Source organism: Protomyctophum bolini, assembly GCF_963924005.1.
Source record: "Protomyctophum bolini genome assembly, chromosome: 3".
In the NCBI taxonomy this organism is placed as follows: Eukaryota; Metazoa; Chordata; class Actinopteri; order Myctophiformes; family Myctophidae; genus Protomyctophum; species Protomyctophum bolini.
Genome location: NC_137864.1, coordinates 37,838,647 through 37,856,203, shown reverse-complemented (window position 1 = coordinate 37,856,203; position 17,557 = coordinate 37,838,647). Strand labels below are relative to the sequence as shown.

At 41.6% G+C, this 17,557-nt stretch overlaps 1 protein-coding gene across 2 annotated transcripts in view; it reads left to right on the top strand.

The window, feature by feature from the left end:
- The first annotated feature begins 2,236 nt into the window (after positions 1-2,236).
- The window catches only part of stx8 (syntaxin 8), a 67,650-nt gene continuing 52,329 nt past the window's right edge, over positions 2,237-17,557 (top strand). Inside the window, exons 1-6 of one of the 2 annotated variants that reach the window (XM_080759706.1) lie at positions 2,237-2,351; positions 3,511-3,610; positions 3,718-3,812; positions 6,135-6,245; positions 12,266-12,390; positions 15,223-15,315. In XM_080759706.1, coding sequence (XP_080615832.1) covers positions 2,335-2,351; positions 3,511-3,610; positions 3,718-3,812; positions 6,135-6,245; positions 12,266-12,390; positions 15,223-15,315 — 541 coding nt within the window. In that variant the 5' untranslated portion in view covers positions 2,237-2,334. Of the gene's footprint in view, positions 2,352-3,510; positions 3,611-3,717; positions 3,813-6,134; positions 6,246-12,265; positions 12,391-15,222; positions 15,324-17,557 lie in introns of both variants that reach the window. The other variant, XM_080759707.1, reaches the window with a different exon arrangement.

Sequence of the window (17,557 nt, the reverse complement as noted above, 5' to 3'; positions counted from 1 at the left end):
CATCAAACAAGGACAGGTCCCCAGAGATTTTAAACTGGCCAAAGTAACCCCCCTGTACAAAAAAGGGAGCAAATTAGAACCCGGCAACTACCGCCCTATTTCTATTCTAAGCTCCATCTCGAAAGTGATGGAAAAAATAGTCTATGAACAGGTTGAAAAGTATCTTGCCACTAATAAATTGTTGTACGAGTTCCAATCTGGTTTCAGAACATCCCACTCCACTGACACATGCCTTCTCTATTTGAGCGACCACATCAAACACGAGGTGGATGCTGGAAAATACTGCGGCATGGTCATGCTGGACCTCCAAAAGGCTTTTGACACCGTGAACCACTCCATACTGGTTAACAAGCTTAAAGCTATTGGTTTTGATAGCACATCAGTGAGCTGGATGCAATCCTACCTGGAGGGGAGAGAACAGATGGTGGAAGTGAACGGAACACTGTCCCCCCCCCTCCCAGTGAGCTGTGGCGTCCCACAAGGAAGCATACTAGGGCCTTTACTGTTCCTAATATATGTAAACGACATGACTTCAGCTTGTGACTGCAACTTGTTCCTGTTCGCAGACGACTCAGCACTGCTGGTCTCGGACAGGAACAAACTGCAGGTTGAAAAGACCCTCAGCTCTGAACTCGGTAGAATCTGCACCTGGCTCGCTGATAACAAACTATCCTTACACCTGGGAAAAACTGAATCCATTCTCTTCGGATCAAATAGTAATCTCAAAAAGGCAGATGGCTTCTTGGTTAGAGTTGGTGATGATATTATCACACGGAAGGATCAAATTACCTACCTAGGTTCCATCCTGGAGGCCAATCTTTCCGGTGATAAGATGGCCACCAACGTAATCAAAAAAGTCAATCAAAGAACAAGATTCCTCTACAGGATCTCCTCACTGGTCGACAAAAACACCTTGAAGACCTTAACAGGAGCCCTTGTACAAGGTTTCTTTGACTATGCATCCACCTCCTGGTACCACAGCACCTCAAAGGCCCTTAAAACAAGGCTCCAGACCTCCCAAAACAAACTGGTCAGGCTCCTACTTGGCCTCACCCCCCGAACCCACCTCACCCCTGCCCACTTTGACAGGCTGGGATGGCTTAGGGTCGACGACAGAGTACAGCATCTTGCAATGGGTCTGGTCCACAAGATTAGATACACCACCAAGATACCCATGTACCTGTCTAAATACTTCCTTAATGTAAACGAAGTCCACACCCACAACACCAGAGGGAGTGCAACAAACCATGTACAACCCAGATTCGGCACAAACAAGGGACTAAATTCTTTTCGCTCCTATGCGACCAAAATGTGGAACGCCCTACCAACAGTCATTAAGACATGTGAATCCCTTGGCTCCTTCAAAACTGCTCTCAAAGGGCACCTACGGATGGCTGCAATTCGAAACTGGCCTCTGTAAAAGCTGAATTTGTATCTGGATTGTACTATGTTTTTGTATGGACGTGGTGTTGGGTGCCTGCACATATGCACACATGGCATCAACGCATGGTGTTGTGTGCAGGCGCCCTACACTCTGTCTTTCGTTTTCTTTTCTTTTATCCCCCTGTTCCCCTCACTGTATATATACTTTTTTTTCCCTTTTCGCTTCCTATATGATGAATTCCTGTTCTGTTCTTTAACTACATAGAAGTGTCTATTTGTTTGTCTCTAAATGTTTTGATGAATTGAACAATGTGGACCCTGTTGTAAACAAGTGTAAGGCTTAATTGGGTCGTCCACTCACAGTTAACAGTCTTTGTATTGAGTTTGTGCTTGAAATGTACTGTAATTCTGCAAACTGTTAATAAAGATTTCAATCAATCAATCAATACTATAGTCACATCACAATTCTTACGCAGTACATACACGCACACACACACACACACACACACACACACACACACACACACACACACACACGCGCGCACACGCGCACACGCACACACGCACACACACACACACACACACACACACACACACACACACACACACACACGCATGCTGTTGCGTCACAATCTACACTAGAGTATAGCTATAACAGCAATATTGGTCCAGAAAAGGTACTTTAAATAGCATAAAGTTACTTTAATACGTTTCTGATTAAAGTAAGTATTTATAGAAGTATTTTACATCGTTATATTGTATGCAAAATAATCGTTTCCATATTTGTGTGTGAACCGCTCCGCAAAACAAACGAAAGATCCATCCAGCGCACCGTACTGACGTCACACCCAAACAAGAAGCAGACTTCTCACAATTACAATTAGGTTTGCCTATGGTTTTTGTTTTGAAACGGAATACCATTATACCACTAACCACTTACTTCTGATCAAAATGTCCCAAGATCCGTGGTAAGTAACCAATTTGAGGGCTATTCTAAATTAGTTAAACTTCATGTTTGTTTTGAAATGACTGACTGTAATTTAAATCCCTTCCTGCTTCTGGTTTGCTAACATGCTACTACCATAGGCTAACACTGGATCTTGTAGTAATGCAACCCACATTAGTGTAACTCTATGCATTAGTCCTTAATTTCAGTTCTATTTGTAATAAAAATTGACATGATATCAGAAGTCGCGTTCCTGGTTAGCGTCAGAAAATGCCTTTCTAGAATTGTTGTTACATTCAGAAAAGGCTGCACTTCTGGATTATATTAGGTTTTTGATTGATTGATTGAAGTATTTATTAACAGTTTGCAGAATTACAGTACATTTTAAGCACAGCTCAATACAAAAAACTGTGAGTGGACGACCCAATTAAGCACTACACTTGTTTACAAGAGGGTCCACCCAATTGTTCAATTCATCATAACATTTAGAGACAACCAGAAAAACAGGAAATCAACTAGGTCAACTAAACTTCAGATTTAGCCCTAGAATGGCTGTGATATTACATAATTTCATACACGAAATGTATGTAGCCTAATATTACAGCCATTCCTGGGCTACATTAGATTTTACCATAGGTTTTTGAAAGGCTTAGTTAATACTTTATTAATTAATGTAAAATGTTAAAACTGTTGTAGTGCTCTAATATTTGTCCTTTATGGCTAGTGCCATAAAGGACGGGACAGGACATTGCGTAACTTGCGTTATTGAAAACGAGCGCTTCCAAACAAACGGAACACATAGAAAAATAATCTCTGCACAGAATCTATTGACAGAAAGTCGATAACAATGGATTTTTATTAAATAAAGACAGACTGTACAGGTGCACAATGCACCTGTACAGGTGCATTGTGCAATATTGGAGAGTTTAAACTAAGTCGTTGAATACAATCAAATCAGGTTTCATGATATAGCGTCTAAATTGCTTGTGGCTAGAGATTAACCATTATCATCAGCTGTAGTTGACTAGCTCTTGGGGACAAGTAGGCCTGTCACAATTATACATAATACCTAATCACAATAATTTTTTAGATAATCTCAATTATGTTTGCATTATATACATGAGTATACTCCTTTTGAAGAATGGCTAGTTAAAGTCTGTATTACTTAACTTATTCCATAGGTTACAAAATTATGATGCCACATGTCGCCTGGGCCAAGAGGTAGCAGAAAATATCCATGAACGAAACAGGCAACAAAGAACTGGGGGAAACCCTGCAAAGGTGAGTAATGTCTTCGTAATTACCACATAATTTAAAAAAAATCCACAAAAGGTGCTATAAACACGATACACCAAATAAGATGTCTTATTAATTTCTTCCATTGCCAGATCAACATGACCCTACGGGCATCTCTCCAGAAGCTGAAGCAGAACATTCCTCAGCTCAAAGAGGGTTTGCTGCGAGCATCGTCCTCTCGCCGCATGTATCCTTACTGACACCATCACACCAGGAGCACTGGTGGAAAAAGGACCGGTACTCAGATGTTTTACTTAACCCATTCTGACCTGAGATCAGATTCTAAAAATGTCTTCTACATCCTGACAGTTTTCTGAAAAAGCTATGTTTCTATGTCAGTGGTTCTTCGATTTAAAACAAATAGCAGACCTACAAGCTCGTAGCGCGCCACTCGGTGGCGCTATGAGCTTGTAGATCTGTTATTTTTCAATAGCTAAAGCATAACATAATGCTAACACCAAAAGGGGTTCCCGCCCAAAATGGGTTTACTTAAGTAAAAGTATCAGTACTGCAATTAATGTAGAAATACTCTGTTACAAGTAAAAATCCGTAATTCAAAATTCACTTGAGTGTAATGTACAAAAGTATTGGTATCAAAATAAATACCACTAATTTTCAACATTTTACTACGTCATTAAATGGGGGGGGGGGGGGCTTTTTGTTATTTCCACAGTATAATAATGACATAGTAAAATGTTGAAAATGAGTGGTATTCCCCTTTGTGAGTGCAGAATGGGCCATTTCACACGTTTTCAAATGTATTAAATCATCTATTTTCAAGGTAACTGGTAACTAAAGTTTTCAAATAATCGTGGAGTAAAAGTACAATATGTGCGTCTGAGATGTAGTGGAGATGTAGTAGAACTACTGACATTTTTAAATACTCCAATAAAGTAAAAATCCTCAAAATTGTACTTGAGTACAGTACAGTAAATGTACATTACTTTACACCACTGTGTGGAAGTCATGATACTGAGATTCCAGTGCATGCATAGTTGCATACACAGGTTTCACTTAATTGGTCTGCAGTGACAATTCTATTCCCATAGAGGGTGTGAGAGTATTGCATAAACATCGTAAAGGATCCATCTTTTGTAGCAGTGGTTTTCTGATTTGATCAGATTTAGTGTTGTTGTTGTGGTACCATAGGAGAGATAGCAGGCAAAAGTTTATCAAAAATAACAATTCTACATTCTCTAATTGTGTAAACTTCTTGTAAATTAAGTAATGCAGATGTTATTTAACTCTGAGAGCGTAGAATGAAACCAATTGTGAACTTCTAGATCGGCTATTTTCAATTGGCCGAAATGTAAACTCGGCACCAAAAGTTTGGAAACTTAACTTTGGTCGGTTATTTATACCCTTTAATAATACCAATTTGTATTGTATTTTATATCAGTTTTTTTCCGTTGATTAGTCCCCTTTACACCGAGGTATAACTTATAAGGATTGGGCCTGCACAGCTAATCGTGTGGGTAGCGCCTCCAAAAAAATTGCCAAAATGGCAAATGGTTGGTATCACCCTTGATTTGAGTTGCTTAGCGGATTGGACGATTGCACTCCCCCACAGTAATAAGGAAAAAAACAATACATATTGGCCATTTTTACACTTTATTAATTTTACACTCAGTGTTATGGAACTCTAGCCGAGTATGTGGAAGATCCATACACAGCCACAACAGCTTGGCACCTACTCCCAATGTTGGTCACTAACCTAGCCACATTTTGCTGTGGGATGGCATCCCATTCCTCAACCAGAATTTGTAGCAAGTCAGCCAACGTGGTTCTGTGGGTCACTCTAGCACGTACAGCACGCCCAAGCTGATCCCACAAGTGTTCAATTGGGTTGAGGTCAGGACTCACTGCAGGCCATTACAACCTCTCCACTCCCAAATTCTGGAGGTACTCTGTGATAATCCTGGCTCTGTGGGGGCGAGCGTTGTCATCCTGGAGGATGGCCTTAGGTCCCAGATGCTGAAGATATGGGATTTCCGCTGGCTCCAGAATCTTATCCCGATATCTCACTGACTGCATTGAGATTGGCTTCAATCATAACAAGTTCTGTCTTGCCCGTGAGAAAGATACTGCCCCATACCATACCAAGTTGTTGTGACTGCGTATGGATCTTTCAGACGCTACTGAGTTCCCTAACACTGAGTGCAAAAAAATACAGTTGTTTTTTCCTTATTACTGTGGGAGAGTGCAATCAGTATTATTAAAGGGGAGAAATAACCTTTCTGCACTTTTTGCACTTTTTAAATAATTAAAATCTACAAGGTTACTAACTAGTAACTAACTACTTAGTTTCTTTTCACCACTGGACCAAATGAAGCTGTTCCCCAAAATGAACTTTCTCTCCTCCTTTAGTGACCTTTTGAGTATTAATGGATGACATTGGGATCTGAACCCACTAGTCTGACGTCTATAGCCACTGTCCACCCTGAAGGTGCTTTTAATTGTGTTGACCTTTGACCCTGTGTGCCGTCGACCTTAACGCGAACCTTCTCAGAATGCAGTCGGAGGCTGACCGGAGACAGAACCTGGTGGATGACCTGGTCACCAGGGAGAAGCAGCTTATCGCCAGCTTCAGGGGCGACGTCACGGAGTCTGAGCCTGCCAGGTATCCCAACCCCACTTACTTGATCCCATTGAGACATGACACCAGATACTAAAAAATGTCTTCTATATCCTGACAGTTTTTTGAAAAGCCTATGTTTCTATATCAGTGGTGCTCAAACTTTCAACTTGTCAAGGGCCCCAAAAATGATATGTATTTGGCCGCCGACCCCCCCATCTCAAAATGTTTTCTACCAAACGACAAATGTTCACTGTGAAAGAATATATATATATATATTCAAAGATTTGTGCCATGTTTTCACGATTTTTCTACAAATAGCAGATCTACAAGCTCATTGTGCCGCACTCGGTGCCCCACTATGAGCTTGAGATCTGCTATTTTTCAATAGCTAAAGTATAACATAATGCTTAAAACACCAAAAGGGGTTCCCGTCCTTAAGCTGGCGATTAATTGTCACGCAAACAATTGTCATTAATGGGGATTTTTTGTTACAATTTGTATTTCTGTTTGCCTTTTAGGCTGTTAACCGTGAATTGCACATTGCTGATATGACAAAATAACATACATAGATACAAAGAAAATAACTGATACGTTTAATCATTTAAAATAATATTTCCTTTCCCAAAAAGGTATAAAATAACGGAAATAGTTGATCTACATGCTTACAACACCGTCACATCTTTGTCACGGCTTGTAGATCTGCTATTTCTTAAAAAAAGAAAAAAAAATTCAACATGGAAACGATTGACGATTATGCAAAAATAATTAGTCCCTTTGAAACATCCACTGCAGTACCAGTAATCCACTGGTACAACAACCAGCTCTCCAGTTTGTTCATGGAAGTTTGGGTAAGGACGACTGTCCTTAGCGCCTCAAAATGGAATAGTTTTACGGTTGTACTTTTTGAAGGAAAATCAAATGCACAACAACTGACAAATAACTACATTTGATGTCTGTGTGTGTCTCCTCACATTCAGTCTGGGACAATGTAGCTTTCCCGTATGTGTGTGTGTGTGTAACTGAAGTCTTGTGATGTGACTAGTAAGAGTTGAATTAATTGTATTTTTCTCATTCTCGTATAAGTTGTAACCCTCCTGGCCCTGGCCTTGATCTAGTACCATTGGAAATATGGGCCTAGGCTATACTTGACCCAAGGCATAAAGCCCACCTTGAGATAAATACGGACTATTCAAATGTGTGTGTGTGTGTGTGTGTGTGTGTGTGTGTGTGTGTGTGTGTGTGTGTGTGTGTGGTTAGCAAAAAGGAACACAAACAGACACAACTATTTTGTTGAGAGTGAGTCTGTCCATCCTAAATCAAGGGTTGGGGCTGTCAGCAAAGTTGAAATAAGCATTATAATGGTGATGCTCACAGACAAATGGTGGCCCCAAGACCCCACCTTTCATATGTGATCTCTTCTGAAGACTCTTTTTTTATGATATCTGGCGCCAGTTGTCCAATTAAAATAATGAGACTTCACTCTCTCGCCTCCGTCTCGGACAAGCGGGGTCGTACACTTGTTGGTCTCCTTTGAGGATAAGTCACCGGTCACTAACTTTGTGTGCAAAGCTTGTGGACATCCGGTGCGACCCATGCACCTTGACCTCCGCCTTCCATTGGACGGAAGCCTGTCTCTCTGCTAATTTTTTGTAAGGCATTGGCCGTCCTTGCTAATTCGTTAAGAACTTTTCTCGCCTCGCACTGATGATCACACATTTTGCACCTTTTGAACACACACACCCACCCACACACACACACACCAAGCTTGATTAAAGAGGTCGATAAGTCTAAGTTTACAGTCGAGCACTCTCCAGTGCGCTTTGGTCGTGCCACATGTGCGGGTCTAACCGAAGCGGTGGATGCCACCGCGCATATCCTCCTCATGGGAAGATTCTTTATGGACATGACAGCGCAGTATAAAAGCATAGGAAACTGGTAGTCATTACCTAGTGCAGGGCCTGACCTTATCAGCCTAAGTGATATGTATTTGGACAGGATGAGGAAATGGTGTTACATTGTGTGGACGTCCGCCGGATTTTCATCTGCTTTTCCTGAATTAAATCATTCTGATGGTGACGACGATGCCATTCAGTCTTAATAATTATCCAGTAGGCTCAGAAGACTTTTGCAATGCAAAGTGATACAATTAATCACTGATTCATCCGATTTGATAAAAACATAATTTATTATGTCCATTCTTTTACAGTTGACTATTAGTATAGGCATTATGGGGTTTAACCTTGAATAAATTGCAATAGAAACGCTTTCAGATTTTTTCGTTTCATAAATATGTTAGTACCAACATATCATTCAAAAGTCCTAATAAATCCCAGTGATGGAAAAAAAAAAAATCTCAATTTTTAATTCTGATTCAAGTAGCATTAGGCGGTTTTCATGATTCTGAATCCATTGCAAGCCTTTTTTTTGCACGAAAAACACTCAGCCAGAGGTAGAGCAGGTCGTCCAATGATCCATGGGTCGGCGGTTCGAATCCCGTCTCCTCCTATCTACATGTCGAAGTGTCCTTGGGCAAGACACTGAACCCCAAATTGCTTCCGATGTGCTGGTTGGTACCTTGCATGGCTTCCGCCGCAATCATTGTATGAATGGGTGAATGTAATGCACAATCTATGTAAAGCGCCTTGGATAAAGGCGCTATATAAATGCACCATTTACCATTTACCATGATGGCGTCACTCGCCAAAAAGAACAGATCTCGCTGGTGAGCGACAACATTGGTTTATTTTATTATTATTTTATATATAATATACATTTATTAATTTTAATGAGAAGAAGACATACTTTTAGAAACATGATAACCAAACAGAACAAACAGGAAAACAAAAATAATATATCATAATATTGCACATGTGACCATCTAGTTCAGACGACATGATCCCCAAGCTCAACCACATGAGTATTCACATTTCCCAGTTGTTTTTTTCCATCCCAGGGTCTATCTAACAACACCATTGTAAGATAATTTAGAGTTGCTTACTTGCTTCCCAGTGGGAACTGGTGTATTGTTCTTTCAGCAAAATACATTTGGAGAGGGGAGTTTAATATTCCTCATAAAAAGCATCTCCCTTGCAAACCGAGCAAAAATAATAATTGTGACGTTTAGGCCCGTCACAATTATTACATAATCGCCTGACGCCTAAACGTAATTATTTGAGATAATCGCAATCGGGCCGGCAGTGGTTCAGGGGTAGAGTGGCCGGTTGAACGGCCGGATGGGAACCGTTCTCAGTTCGATCCCGAGCTCCCCCAGAGTTAGTATCGAGGTGTCCTTGAACAAGACTCTGAAGTAATATAAATGCATCATTTACCATTTATTTTGTCATAATAGCGTTGAAAAATGTTCTTACATAAAAAAAGCATAAATAACTGAACTACAAGCTTAAAACGCATTACTTTGTGTCGCGTTGTAAGCTTGTAGATCAGCTATTTCTGGTATTTCTTTTAAATATAAAATTCATAAAAATGCCAGTATTTTTGTTGGTATATTTCAGTTATTTGTCATATCTGCCTTGCACACTTTTGTTTATAATGAAGGCAAAAAGGCAAACAGAATTGTAATATTTTCAATACATAATGTAACAGTTTCCGCTGCCAAAAAAACACTATTAAAATTGTTAATCACAATTATGTGTGACAAATAATTGTCAATTTAAATGTGTAATAGTGACAACCCTAGCCACGTTGCCTAGATTTGAAGGCTGCGCTGTGCTCTGCCATCTTTCCTCCCTCTTCCACATCCCAGCAACTTGTCGTTTATAGTTGATTTCCCCGGTGATAATTAGTTAACCTCTCCTGTCCAAATACGTCGGTCAGGGGCCCTTGGCGTTCAGGTGCAGATGGTGGCGATCTAGTATTTTGTCGGCATCCCACGGATGTGGCTGACTGATTCTGGTGCTCCCCTACCGACTGGTTAATTGGATCAGCTTTAATCTTCACACAGTGGGCGCCGGCATGAAGGAAGTGGAGGGCTGCCATGCAGTCAGATAGTTACCAAACATGTCAAAGCGATTAGGGCTGAACCATTTAATTCACCTGCCTCTCTTACGGCGGGAGTCTTGTCTGTTGTCGCGTAGGCAAGGAGAGAATAGCACGGTACACTTCACTGACCACTTACGAAGGGGATCGAGAGAGTAGAGCTGTTAAAGATGAATTGATATGCTGTGCAGCAATTGGATATAAACTGCAAACAAAAAGATCCGAAATTTGGTATTTCTCTCCTCGCCTTTAATAATAGTGTAAAATCATGTATAAAGTGTGAAAATGGCCAATGTGTTGTTTTTTCCTTATTACTATGGGAAAGTGCAATCGTCAAATCCACCAAGCAACTCAAAACGAGGGTGAATACCAACAGAACAATATTGCAGGGGATTTTTGAAGAACTGTGGGGGAGCTACGCACACATTTAGCAGTGTTGCTTCTTTCACGAATGCCCGATCCTGACGAGCTGTACCTCATTGTAAAAGTGACCAAGCAACGAAAATGACATCAAACACAATACCAATTTCCATTATTAACCCAATTTGTGCCCAAGACGTCTCCAGACGTCCTGGGAATTATAGTGGAGGAATCGACCAAACCTTTTGTGGGCAGTTTATTTTCATATGCAGAGATTAGCCACATTTCATTTCACACCATACACCATACTGTTGAGTTGAACCCTAATTAGGGGTTTGGCTTATATTCTCTTGGGAAATTGAGTATGTCTTTTAATATAACGGTCAAATGTCTCCATGTGTTGGAGCCTGTGAGAGATTTGAGTGGGCTAAGAAATCCCAGAGTATCAACCCAATGCTGTCTCCGTCTTAATCATGTCCTGAGTCGTGCATGGGCCTACATGTGGTTGCCGGGTCACTCCTCCCTCCCTCCTGGGCTTGACCAGAAGACGACTGACTCGCTCTTGACAGACACAGTTTAATCCTTCCTCACACAGAGACCTCGAGCCCCTCGCCGCAAGACAGCCCGAGGTCTGAGACACAGCTTTAAGCTATTACCAGAAGAATAGCTCTAAAACCACACAGCCAGTGTTAAGCACAACACAACATGGAGTACTCTGGTCGGTCGCTATGTCTGGAAAGCAAAAGAAACCCATTGCAACCGAACCTACGGGCCTCTGCGAGATTAACATCATGCGCTGTTTTACATGACGAGTTAACTAAACCTGCCAAAAAAGCATACTCATTACTAGATCTTAGAAGTAAAGACTAACAAGCAAATAAATAATCTTCTGATCTGGAGATTTTTTTGAAAGGTTATTTGTTGTTGTAAATGTCCAAAAGCTTACAGCATAGGATGGTGAACATAAGCAGTGCAGTTGTGATTGCTGCAGGGGCTGCACACACGTGTGTTGCACTGGTAACAGTTTTCTGAAAAACCTAGGTTTCTATGTCAGTGGTGCAGGTGCTCAACCTTTTTCATGTTGAGGACCAGCAGAATTACCTGTATTTGGCTGCTGAAAATATGTAGTTCCAGGCAGGAACCCCCCTTCCCCCACACACACACACACAAAGAGATTTGTGTTGAATTTCTTTTACAGCCGTACAAGCTGTGAACTAGTATATTTATATTAATAGCCAACGATAAAATCTAAAATGACATTAGATGCTTTCCAGGTTTTAATAGGTGAACTTCATAATACCAATATGCACTTTGATTGGGTACAGGTTTTAGTTCCAACATACTATTGGTCCGAGTGTCATTAGATCGACAACCTACCTCAAAACCTAACTTAACCCTGACCCCACACACGGGAGCAGCACATGTTCGACCGCATGTCTGACCGTTGTTACCGCATGTCGGATCTTTGGTGTGTCGGATCTCCATGTGCATCGCCTTTGATTTCCATTACTGTTTGTTGTCAGGAAGACATTTGCTCTCCTCTGATACTTGTTTGAGAATGTACCCGGTAACGGTTTCCAGAAAAAAATCATCTTCTGCGTTTAATGATTTTCCAAACTCTTGATTATTGATGATGAGCTCCTCCAGTGCAAGCTTTTGGAGCAAACCACACACAACGCACACTGATGATCACAACACTCCCACAGGTCGACGTTGATGGCAGGAACGAGTGGAAGCGGGACATCCAATCCCTGGCTGATTAACGAGCCAGAGGAGACCAGAGCGCTGAGCTTCGGCCAAATCAAACAGCAACAACAACAGATCATTGAAGGTCAGTGCACGCCCGGGACCCCGTAGTAGAACATATGATTTCCTGTTAAATGGCCAGGCTGTGATTACGAGACTCTCTTTCACATTTTTGGTTTCTGCAAAACGCCCACCCATCACTTGGGGCCAGACTGGTCTGCAGAAGACGAATAATGATAATTAGGGCAACATTTAAGTTGACGATTAATTGTCACACACATACGGTAATTGTGTTTTTGACATTGGAAATTGGAACATTATGTATATAGATATTACATTAATGTTTACCTTTTAGGCTTCATAATAAGGTGGGCAGATAGATATGCAAAAATAAAAGAAATATGCCAAGAAATTACTGCCATTGTTATGAATTTTATATTTAAAAAGATAGCGCAAATAGCTGATCAACAACCTTACAGTGGTGTGAAATGGTGTGTCTACATAGTGGAGTGTTCTATGCCTATAGATCAGCTATTTCTGCTGTAATTAATTATGTAATAATTGTGACATGCCTCATGATAATTCATGCGACCAGATTTACCAGGCTAGGCTCAGTCAGCTTAAGCCTAATTTATAATGAAAATTATGTTTACTATTGACTTACAACGACTGACTAAGTTGGTTAGGCTTTAGGCATACAACATGTAACAGCACTGTCCTGTACTACTGTCATGTGTCATCCCTCCTCTCTGTTATCACTCTCCTAGTGTTACCACTTTTAAACCTCTGCTCATGTACTCAAAGCAAATGAAAGCTTCAGTCCCCTGTGTTATGCTGCATTCACATGGGATCAGGCGGTAACATTTTCCCTGTTTTTCCTCCTGGGATTTTCCCCAGTGAGGGGTGAGAGAGGCTGGACGGCTGTGGAACTTGAAGGACAACTGACGTGCGCTTATAAGAAACAACAAAAATTAAAACCTCTGTGAAAGTGAAAGTGCAACACAAGGATAAAGGAAACATTAAATCTAAAATGTCCAGTTCGCTAATTCACAACAACTACTATTACATTGGTGTTGAAAATTAGAATTTCTCTAACTAAACTTTCACGACAGCAGATAGCCTAAGTATAAATATAATTTATATTTTTACAAAAATAATACAAACAGCCAATAGCATATTACAAGTTATGAATCTTGAACCTAGGCTAAGGCAACTATTGTAAAGGTTGTTTGCTGTAGTACATAAGGCAGTGTGTTTAATCTGCATACAGGGCTCTCGCCTTGCCCAGCCTAGCCCCTCCCACCCATCACTGGGGACATTTCCGGAAGGAAAAACGGCCAAGCACAGGGTGTGTTGTCCAGTATTCGATCAGGCAAGCGGTAGACGGCAAACGGCACCACCTGCTGGACGGCACGGAGCGGTAAAAAGATGAAATATTTTAACGTTGAACGGCAATGCCGTCTGCCGTTACCAACGCCGGTTCTGGCTGCAGGCCAGTGTCGGGCTGCCGTGCCGTCCTGTCCCGTTTACCGTCCTGCTCCCGTCCACTAAAATTACTTCTGGTTTGAAGTCTGCCATCGGCCTGATCCCATGTGAATGCAGCATTAGATTTAGCCACAACAGGCCTGGGCCGTGGCTCAGCGGTCCAGGCACCTTGGCTGGTAATCCAGTCTGGCAGTGTGCCGCGGGTTTGACTCCCGATCCCGACGGCCTTGCATGCATGTCGTCCCCCCCAATCTTTCTCCCCATTTCCTGTCAGCCTACTGTCTATCCCTCTATAAAATATATAATATAAAGGCGAGAGCCCCCCCCCCCCCCAAAAAAACCCAAACTGATTTAGCCACACCAAATAGATATTTCATGCATCCCTACTGGCCATAATAACATGACTATCTGTGGCAACTTTAAAAAGAGAGCACAGTGCACCTCCTCATGACTTATGAGGAGGTTGAATTGAAGGTAATTATCCACACACACTAGCACAGGCACAGTGTTTGAGATTGTAATTCACATCTAGCAGATATAAGCCTTCCCCTAGCTTTCTCTGTTTCCTGAATGACTCCCACGTGGCTTGAACACCCAGTCTCTCCAGTTCACCTGACTCCACATGACACTCACATCGCAATGTCTCCATTACGGCTCTGGCTATTGTCAGTCTGCTATGGGGGAGCCCTGTTAAGACAGTGAAACCGAACCACATGGAGGCTTCAGGTCCCCACTGGGATTTCTGGTGGAGCTGGGTAATGGCGAGTGCATGAACCTGCGGTCATGCCAGATTCCTGTGGTAGAATGTGTGTCAAGCACGGAGAGTCGGAGACCCTACAGTTCTCTTCTCTTCTCTTCCTGTCTCGCCCCTCGTCTCGTCTCGTCCATCTTCTCGTCTCTGTTCTCTCGTCTCTCCTCTTCTCTTCTCATCGTCTCTTCTCTATTTTCTTTTTCTCCCCCTATCATCTGTTTTGGTTGTTAAAATATTTCTCACTGTGTTCCTCTCCATTTTGGCCGAGTGCCGTTGTAATAACAGGAGTAAGGCTGAGTGGGGTAAAGTACTGAATGACTCACATGTGGCACAGTATACACACATTGCACTGGACCCCAATAGCCTGTCATTCCTGTTGCCCAAATGGTTGCCCCGTGAAATCACAAGTGCAGTAAATTGCTCCCTGAGCCTCCCCTCTGTACAATTGAGTCATTAAAACAGAATTGCCGTGTTGCTTTTTTGTTTTTCCTACCCCACTGCAAGGATTTGAAATGCATTCTTGAGCTCATACAGTATGTTGATCGCCATTCACTTTTTCTTTTTTGCTGTTTCTACTTGTGTTAATCTTCTCTGACTTTAACCCACTCTCCGCCTCACCACTTCACCCTCTTGCTCCGAATGGTAGCAAATAGCAATTTATCCTATGTGTTATTTTTCCAGTCCAGGATGCTGGTTTGGACGCGCTCTCAGCGGTCATCAGCCGACAGAAGATGATGGGCCAGGAGATTGGCAACGAGCTGGATGAGCAGAATGGTAAAGTTGTGCGTCTACTGTCTATGGGGTGCATGGATTAGTTCACTAAATTCCAGACACTGCACACTGTGTGAAATCAATCAGACATACAGTACTGGTAATGGAATGATTCAGTCACCTTCAGGCATCCCCCTGCACACACACACACACACACACACACACACACTCTCGAACACACATAACCACAAGCGACCATGTTCATGGTAGGTGACCTCATTGTGAGGTTGCATCCGTGTCTGGCTATCCATAGTTCCTCAGCTGAACTGTGTTACTTGGGATCCATGTCCTACTTCTTGCAGAGGGGAAAATGAGCTCTCCGTAATGCTGCATAGGGGATTATTATAGCCCTCACTTATCCTGGAAACAGATCTGTTCTGAGCTAATGGTGCTTTTGGAGATGTATATGACCAAAAATATTACCCATAGCCTATAAATAAGTCCATCGCGGGCAGAGGCAGAGCAGGTTGGGTAAAGGAGGCACGCAGAAGCTCCAGACTGTGTTTCTCCTTAGACAGGTGGCACATGAGACCGAGGCCTTTCGGGATGATCATCTGACAGCCAAGGAACAATTAGATCCTTTAATGCATGGCCATCAGAAAGCTTTAGCAGTCAGTAGGTGAGGGCCTAAGTGTGTTACTGCGGTGATACAGTAGAAATATAATCACTGGCTGTGTTTGCTGTGGACATGAAGCACTCTGTGTGTTGTTGCCCTTCTGGGAGTTTCAAGTGTTTCGGGTTCCTCCTCGTGAGAGCGAGAGCGAGAATAGTTTTATCGATGTGCTCACATGCTCCGGTTCCACCAACGACGTGGTTTCAGCCTCTGAATCTTTTTGTAAGTGCACTCACATACAAATTGCAGCAAATTGAGTCAATTGACCAGACGTTTCCCGATGACCTCCTTCCTGACGGTAATCGATGAAGTAGTAACTGTACGTTAGAGATGTCTTTCCATAGGTTTACTCATATTTACTGCTAGAGCCAACGATTGGAGCGGGTGGAGGAGGTGTTTAAAGACGTAGAGAAATGAAAAATATGTTTTTCATACTTTTGGAGCATATCCATGGTCATCATATCATTATATCAAAAGTCCATAAGAATAAAACATTTAATTACTTTCTTTGAACAAAAATGCATGAATACAAATGTATCTTGATTTTATTCACCCGTTTGATTCACATTGCTGCACGTTCCTCCAAACACAGCCGATTTTGATTACAGAACTACTACGTTTTTACATCCCAGGCACTGTATTACTCATTTTAAATCAGCACGCTAAAATATGTATCTGAAAACATTTTAGGTTAGAAATAAGCCACGTAGTAGCAGCACACATGCTCTGCTGGCCGCCTGTCTCATCTGTAAACAAACAGACTCCACGCGTCGCAGATGTAGCGGAGCTACAGCCCATTAGCCTGAAGGGATGCAACGCTCTGATTGGTTCAGAAACACACAGGCTTCTGTTTCAGACTGAAACATCCAAATAAAATGGCAAAAAGTCATTTCACTACATCTTTAAGGTGCATACTATACAGCGAGGAAGCTGGATGCCATCATGGCAAACCCCTCCCAGCCTCCCACCCCCTCATCCAAGCAGGAGAGGAAACACTTAATTCACCTACTGTACCCCGGCCGTAGGGCTGTCAATACAATACTTTTTTTATTAGAAGTTAGGCATCAGTATATTGTGTAATTTAAATCGCATCATACATACAATATTGTTATTTAGATATATATACAGTATATGACAGCCTTTTATAATATCAAATTAAGATTAAATCAAGATTAAGAAGTTTTTTGGCATTGGACATTGGAACTTTGATATGAATCAAAATACATTTTCAGTTTGGCTTTAAGGCTTCATAATTAAAAAAGAGAATGCACAGGGCAGATTATACAATTTACTTATAAATATAAAAAGAAATTCTGACATATTTAATAATTTTTCTTTCTTTAAAAAGAAGTAAAAATTGCATGTCCTTTGTGGCCCGTAGCACAAAGGACATGATTTACAGTGAGACACACGTACCAAATACTGCGACCTCTATGACACTTGGATAGTTACAGTATTGTACTGATTTCACTGTGAACAATGATACATTTTTCTTTGCATTGCAGCACTGATTGTACTGGTTGCATGTTGTTTGAATAGGGTTACGATTACAACGCTTGACCATTAATTGTCACAAATAACTGCGATTAAAGATTTAATTGTGTTTTTGCTTTTGGCATTGAGCATTGGAAC